The sequence below is a fragment of the Atta colombica genome, unplaced genomic scaffold (genome assembly GCF_001594045.1).
Source record: "Atta colombica isolate Treedump-2 unplaced genomic scaffold, Acol1.0 scaffold164, whole genome shotgun sequence".
NCBI classification, from domain to species: domain Eukaryota; kingdom Metazoa; phylum Arthropoda; class Insecta; order Hymenoptera; family Formicidae; genus Atta; species Atta colombica.
In genome coordinates this window covers 654,387-662,679 of record NW_017259255.1, presented here as the reverse complement: position 1 = coordinate 662,679, position 8,293 = coordinate 654,387, and the positions used below count along the sequence as shown (strand labels likewise).

Sequence of the window (8,293 nt, the reverse complement as noted above, 5' to 3'; positions counted from 1 at the left end):
GTGTGTGTGTGTGTGTGTGTGTGTGTGTGTGTGTGTGTGTGTGTACGCTCACTTCATAAGTTTCTCTCTTCAGAAAGTACGCGTAGGAAAGCATATTCGTACGTATGTGATTAACTTTCTAGTCCGATTGTAACCGGAGAAAAAACCTTAAATTGTATAATCTAAACAGAAAAATCTTTCAAATTTAGAAATAACTGAGCTACTTTTTTTATTCTGAAATCTTTAATTACCTGATCATTCATATTTTAATGATATATGTATAGAAAAAAAGTTACACATTCTACTTTTTGTTTGCTTTCTCATGCTATATATAATTATATGCAAATAAATATAGTAATAAAATAATATAGTTTACAGAAAAAATAGTAATTATTTAAAAATAGGGAAGGTCCATAATAGAAATGGCAGAATTTAAAAGCATTTAATATGTTATTATATTGAAATTATGCGTTTCGCGGGTTATCTCCAAATCTTGGAATGCCAACGTTTCGTGAACATTGCAGTTCATTTCATCAGAACAAGGAGCAGCTTGATACTGAGCAGAGCAAATGATTATTGAGCTGTTTCTCCAGATGATATCCTTTATCCTGTTTTTTTTTATGATTCAAGAGAGGGATGAAAGAAGGAAAGTGGGAGTATAAGCTAAAGGGAGAAGTAGGGAATCGGTTAATTTTCGATGATGAGGAGAATGATCTTCCATATATTACTTATGTTATAGCCATTATTTTTAGATTATTAGGGTATTTTTGTATCTCTATAGCCTCTACATTTTCTTGGAAAAAGTGATCAACCTACAGGTAAAAGAACATAACATATCAAGTTAAAACACATCATCATTATCCAGTTAGAGAATCTTAAAGGGAGAGAGTAACAAACTGCATTACGTGATCTGTCTCCTCTGATTGGACGAGTATCAGAACTCCATAGGCATGAAAGAAATTGGAGAAAACTAGTCACGTGATCCTTGTCCTGATTAGACGTGGTCATTCATGTAATTTGCCATTCTCTTTGAGGTTCTCTAGTCAGCATTATCAGAATATAGCATTGAGATAGTACATCAAATATTGTTTGATAAGTCTGAATCTAGTGTTTTAAGTCTTAAATAAGCCATAAGAAAGTGACCAATTACAATCGAATGCGAGGAGAATAATTGAATATGATTCGTCCAGTCCATTTTCCTTATGGCTTAAGACTTAAAAATCTATTGTAGATTCAAAGTAAAGTGAACAATATAATAACCAACTACAATAGCCAATATTACCTCATACTTAGGAAAATATAAAGAGGCTATAGAAATATAAAAATACCCTAATAATCTAAATAAGATAATAACACATAAAGATACGTGCTCATGATGTCACTCTTTTACATTTACGTCAGGTAACAGCTCTAAGAGTTGAAAAAAATGTAAATTTCTAACTTTTTTTTCGATTTTAGTATAAAGTTCACTACAACACTACCATTTTGCATCTACTTTAATCTTAAAAGAATCGTAAAAGAATTTTTGATTCCGTTCAGTAAATTTAGAGATTGATCTACAAAATCCCGACAATTTAGATTGTGTTCCAAAATTCACTGTCAACGTTGAAAATCTACAATTTATGTTACATATATTATACAGTACTTTTCAGTCCTAGCAGTGAATTTTGAAATATAGCCTTGGTCACTCTAGCATCCTCTTAAATCATTGAAAATTGACCAATCATAATCAATTATTCTTCTCATTCGATTGTGATTGATTAATTTTTTATGATTTTAAGACTCTGCGACCACTTCTATTAGATCCCGTATAAAATACGGAAAATCATTCGATCATTGATGAAGATTAACTCCCCACTCCCTTTTGTCTACACCTCCCCCCCCCTCTCTCTCTCTCTCTCTCCTTTACCTCTCTCCGCTTCAACTCTCTTCTACCATAAAAAATCAGTATATATAAAGGGAATTATGGAGGCATCCTGGAACAACTCAGTCAAGTTGCTCTTCGCTCTGATGAAGTGAACTGAAAAATGTTGGCATTCTAAGAATGGATTTGGACATGGATATAATCTGCGAAACGTATAATTTCTGTATAGAAAGTGTCTATGAAAGTGCCTCATTGTTACTATATTCATTTTAGAATATCAAATACTTATATCGGGCTTGTAAGTTTGCTGAATGGTGTTTTGATTATGGATTACATCAAAATCGATCTCCTGATAGACCTTTTTCTTTATTCGAAGGTAAATTGAATTGGAAAAACCTAATTCGAAAATATATATAATATTTCAAGCATATTTTTACATAATGTTATGTATTTATTATTTATATTTTCAGGTCTTGCTGGTGTTATTTATTTTTTATTAGATATGCAACAATTACATTTAGCTAAATTTCCAATGTATGATATTTAAATAAAAATATAATTATTTAAACAGTCAATACATTTTTTGTATTATTAATACGTTATAAATATGTTATATTTAAACAATAAGAATTGTACTTTAAACAATAATAACGTACATTTGAAAATTCAACAATAAAAAATATAAATAATGGTCATAACGGTCAAAGCTAGATTTTAGCTGATTGCAGCAATTAATTTTATGAAGCAACATGATAGATATATCTGACTGATCACCGATTTAGTGGAAGAAAAGTTAAGAATTCTGAAAAGTTCGGATTTTTTATCTCGTTTTTTTGAGGCGGTGATTCGTAATAATATTGGTACGACAATAATGATTTTATTAAGATCAACATGAAATTAAATACTAAGTATAAGCATATTTAGGTCTATAACGATCGAAGCTAGATCTTTCAAAGTCTAAATAATTCAAAGTGAAATAGATAGAATACAATACCGTCATAGGCCTGAATATGCTTATACTTAATATTTAATTTCATGTCGGTCTTAATAAAATCATTTATTGTTTATACACGCTTTCTGCAAGAAGCGTTATTATTCTTACCGATTATTGCGAAGTTATATTATTACTAAGGCCTCGGTGGTCTAATGGCTTAGGACGCTCGTACGAAACACAAGAGATCCGGATTGAAGTTCCGGCCGAGGTAATATTTTTCCCAGTAAATTTATAATTTTTCAGCACATTCTTATGATATCGGACTGAAGATCAAAAATTATTATTAAAATTTGCTTGTCAATTTAACTTAACTTGCGATATTATTCCAATAGTTTAATTGCGTTTAAGTTCGGAAAAATTTTGGTGCACAATTTGAATAATTACAAAATATGATATATATGCATATATGTATATATATATAGTACATACTCAGATAGCCAAATCTATAGAAAGTAGCATTTTTTAAATGTTCTGCTATACAGTATGCCAACAAAATAACAACAGAATTAGATATACAGTTGACAGACTGCTAGAAAAAACATAATAGAATTTGCAAGCGTTAGATAATGTCGGCAGATAATGTCTACTCAATTTTTGCCTTCACATTATGTCGACAGGCGATGTAATAGAACACAAGCTTAATGCAGATGCAATTGATGGCAGACTGCCGTCATTTTCTGCTCGAACCTGCTGACAGTCTGCTAGAAGACTAGACATTTTGCTATCTGAGTATATATTGGGTATGAGAATAAATTTCCGCCCATTAGAGAAATATCGTTAGTAGTTGCTTGTGTAATAAAACTGCAATACATGTATTTGAAAGATATGTGTTCAAGCTTTGGAGTCCAGTAGCTGATATTTGTTCGAAGCGATTTGTTTGAACCAAGCTTTGAAATAAAAATGACCGGAATGGGACAATAGGCACGATAAGCTGATTCTGCTACATGACAACGCTAAACCACACATTGTAAAACCGGTCAAGAAATATTTGGAAGGAGTGAAGTGAAAAATTCTATCCCATCCGCCGTATTCACCGAACATTGTTTCTTCAGATTTCTATTTGTTCCGGTCCATGCAGTCCCCTTTCTGGAGAGCAATTCTTATAAAGATATGAAAAAATGGTTTGATGATGGGTCTCTTCAAAAACCAGATTTCTTCCTTCGAGGAATCCGTTTATTACTTGAAAAATGGAAGATAGTTATCGCTTCCGATGAAGCATACTTTGAAGTCACTTTGTATTGTTTGTTTACATCTTTTTCATTCAAAAAGGGCGGAAATTTATTCCATACCCAATAATTCGCTATTGATACGGTATTTGGTCATCAAAGACATGGCAGATCTTGAAAACTCGTCCGAAAAAGATCAAACAACAATATATCGTCTAACGTGTAGCGTGGGATTTTTATAAAATTTTGAAAATTAACAAAATGGCGGCACTTTGAAAATAGGATATCAGTTTTCACTATGAAAAGATTAACTTTAAACTTTTATAAAATACTGAAAAATTAAACATATAATAATATATAACACCTAAAAAAATTATTCAATTATATTAATAATTGTCTCAGAAAAATCATTTTAAAGTTCACCTGCTTTTTCAGCTTTTCAGGTTGGTGTACTCCCTTAAGACATTATTTAAGATAGTTTTAAAATAAAAACGGCCTAAGAATATATCGCCTTATATTTAGCGTTTCACAGATGATAGCCCTTCTTCCTTATGAACAGTTCATAAACAAAGAGAGCAGAGATTTAAAAAAAGACTGCCTAACTGCACATACCATGTTATTCCTTCCACTATGGTTATTATCTAAATTTTAAGTCTTAGTAAGTTAAGTTTTAAGTAGTAAGAAATTGACTAATTTTCTTGTAGCTTGAGTTAAAATTTAGATAATGACTTATAGAATGCCCAAGGGCGGCGAAGTAAAATTTTGTGTATGGAGAATAGATTGAGGGAGAGGAGAAGAAGGGAAGGGGGATAAATATATTTCCTCAAACATATCTTTTCTATATGGCAAATGTAGCCGCTGTAATTTTTTTTTTAAATAAAATTATTAATGAGCTCCATATTTAACTTGTCGACTATTTCTCGATAAATGTCGCAATATGATTTAAACGATTTTGTTTCATTGTCAATCGAAGATACTTTTTAAATGTCTTAAATAAGAAAATGACATTCGAACAAGTTGATGTAAGAATCATTAAAAGAACGCGAATAAATTTTACGTACAAGTTTACGTACAATTCTAGTACAAGATCTCTAATCTCGGAATTGTCATGTAAAAATTGCACTACGTCCTTCAAGCAATGCAGTGACATTTTTACTATATTTGTAATTTCTAAATTACAATTTCTAATTTCTAAATTTCTCTCCGATCAAATATACAGATATACAGAAATTCAAATATACAGAAATTCAGTGGAGTACTTCATATCAACCATACTGGAGTTACCGCTCATGCCCAGAGAATGCCCATTATTCTCTGCAGGAATGTTAGACCCATTTTATTCATTGTTAAACAAAATTAAACGCTGTTACAAAAAACATTCTCTATTCGGAGACGTCACTGCTTATTTGAAAAATACATGCAGTAGGAACAGGGAATAAGAAATTTCAATCTATCAGAAACTGTATTCTGTGTAGAATGCATGTTTTTTGACATAAGTATTAAATCTATTATTCCCTCATTACAAATAAATGCCGAGCGCATCTGTTATATAATGCGAGTATAACAATATAACGGTAATCTATCTTTGACATAATATCTGTTATACAAATGTGTTACATTAAGATTATGTTGTCGCCATTTTACTGTACAAGTACATATCAAAATAATGTAAACAGTTATTTCATAGCTATATAACAAACTATATTATATTAAAATATAAATATATAAATATAAAATATAAATAAAATATAAATATAAAATAATATCATATATTATATTATATTATTTTGGCAGAAGCCAATCAGAACTCGCGGAAAGAAGCAGACAAGCGAAATGTATCACCTACTACTACTATGAGTATCTACCTACTACAAGTTTCGATTGGTTTCCACTTTTCCGTCAAGGTGTGAACCCGGCCTAAAAGAGTTTTCTCCGTTTAAACCAGCTTAATGAAGTTAGTTTTTATAAGCATATGTATATGTATGTACATGCACACGCACACACACACAGACATCGATGGAATCCACAAAAGAAATAAATTTGCGCAACAGAAGAACGACGGAATGAAGCCATAACCAATCACGAACGTCCTGTAATTCTGCTTCCCAAAGCTCACTCTGAGATTGAAGATTGAATTTGACCAATCAAAACAATAGGAGCTAAAATTTCTTTGTCCTCATTGGTCAAATTTTAATTTTCAATCTTCAATTAATCTTCAATAGCTGTAGTCAAAGTCTCGCTACAAATGCTTTGAAGCATTTAATGGACCAATTAAAAGAAAGAATTTTATAAATTAACCAATTGAAAAACGTTTCAAAGCATTTGCAGCATCCCGTTGACCCAACATGTAAGGCCGGAATCAGACTACGCATTGAAGATTGAGATTAAAGATTAAAAATTGTAATTTCACCAAAGAAGTTTTGATTCCTTTTATCTTGATTGAACTTGAAGTTTGACCAATCGAAACTTCTTTGAAATTTCAATCTTTCAATCTTCAATCTCATTCTTCAATGCGTAGTCTGATTCCGACGTAATCTAATTCCGGCTTAAAAGAGGTTAAAGTGCAAAAAGTGCAAACAACACAAATAAATACGAACGGACTTATCGTTTCTTATATACACTGATCTCTTTCTGCTACGTGTGACACACATCACACACACACATACACACACACACACACACACACACACACAATTATATATAATTCGCATGCGTTCTACATATGTCATATATGTATGCACTAAGTACGTATATACATGAATAAATACACAACACATGTGTGCAACCGCATTTTTTCTAGCCATCAAATGTCTCACATAATCGGAATGTTAAGGGCCGATTAGAACTTTCGTTCCACAACAAAACTCACAAAATACGATTGCTTATGTGCACTATTTAGCTTTCATTTCATGCACATATGTATGCATATGTATGTGTATGCATATATACATATGCTGCACCTGAATAGATCTCGCATATATATGCGCATATATTTTTATAAGCCCTGCTCGCGGAATCGCGGAATGCTTTTATCCATGATTGATTGAACGTCATTGTTTTGTGCATACAATTATTCCGATTACCAATCTCGCCGATCCGACCGTTTATCTTATAGAGGTATGTTGGTAAAAATTGATAAGAATGAGAGAAGCGGAGTCGGTGAAAAGTGTTAAATTAGAAATTGTCGACAGAGCGTCGTAAGAGATTGCAATTTCGTGTGAGGAAATGTGTGATAACAGCTTTGCCGCATCAATATGATATTACACATCCACTTGGAGTGGACTGTGCTTGGATCGGCACAATTATGAAAAGAAGCTGCACGTTTCGCCCGAGAGTCCAATGCTATTCTGAGGGAAGTGCGGCTCCCGGGCTCGTATGTACGCTTGGAACAATTTATCGAATCCTGTGTACAGGGTTTTACGGCAATCGCAAGTAAAACGTGTTGCTCGTATCATGAATGTGAGTAAATTTATATTATATTTAGTGGGATTATAATTCGCCATAATCTCAAATCAAATTATGCGGAGTATTTCACTGTGACTGTAATCATATGTCTAGTTGAGGAATGATTTTGCATGTGACAGTACAATGATATATTTCTTAATATCATTTATATACTCTAATAATTTTATATATGTATTTTGTAAATTTATAGTAATTATATGTAAATACGTAAATATATCTGTTAATATTAATGCACAGTCCTGAAAAAATTTACAGAATCCAATTGTGTGATAGCAGTTAGTCACAATCTTACTCTCTCTTTTTTGTATAAACTATTTTCAGAATATTCCTGTACTCTCTACATTATTCTGGCAATTTGATTATATAACTCGTGTTGGATTATTGACTTAAAATCTTGGTAAACTTGTTTTTAATGACATCTCTGGAATGTAATTATATTTTCGTATCTATTTGTGGTTTGAAGTGTTAATTAACATAAATTATTTTTAACTTATAAATAGAAATGTGTTAAATATATAACTTATGTTGATTCAAATATTGATAAACTTTTTTAATGATATTTCTGAAATGTAAACTACTACTTTTCATTTGGTTTTGAAGTACTAATTAACACAAGATTGTTTTGATAAAAAAAATCTTTCTTTTTAGCTGTACTTTCTTATACTTCAATCGTCACGTGCATAGATTTATGGAAAAATCGAAGAAATGTAGACAAAAATATATGTAGAAAATTTTATAAAAAATAATTTTATAAAACAAGTAAAAGACAGATTTTTCTTAGGATATATATTAACAAAATTTTTTATTTATTTAAAAATATAATAT

The 8,293-nt window shown here is 31.2% G+C and overlaps 2 protein-coding genes across 5 annotated transcripts in view; both read left to right on the top strand.

The window, feature by feature from the left end:
* LOC108686079 (lanC-like protein 2) overlaps positions 1-2,418 on the top strand; it is a 9,178-nt gene extending 6,760 nt beyond the window's left edge. The window contains exons 8-9 of the mRNA XM_018191159.1: positions 2,117-2,219; positions 2,314-2,418. Coding sequence (XP_018046648.1) covers positions 2,117-2,219; positions 2,314-2,390 — 180 coding nt within the window. The 3' untranslated portion in view covers positions 2,391-2,418. The remainder of the gene's footprint in view (positions 1-2,116; positions 2,220-2,313) is intronic.
* Positions 2,419-7,011: 4,593 nt separating this feature from the next.
* The window catches only part of LOC108686089 (tyrosine-protein phosphatase non-receptor type 4), an 8,147-nt gene continuing 6,865 nt past the window's right edge, over positions 7,012-8,293 (top strand). For 3 of the 4 annotated variants that reach the window (XM_018191173.1, XM_018191172.1, XM_018191171.1), the window contains exon 1: positions 7,844-7,896. In XM_018191173.1, coding sequence (XP_018046662.1) covers positions 7,881-7,896 — 16 coding nt within the window. In that variant the 5' untranslated portion in view covers positions 7,844-7,880. Of the gene's footprint in view, positions 7,121-7,194; positions 7,463-7,843; positions 7,897-8,293 lie in introns of those variants that run through there. The other variant, XM_018191174.1, reaches the window with a different exon arrangement.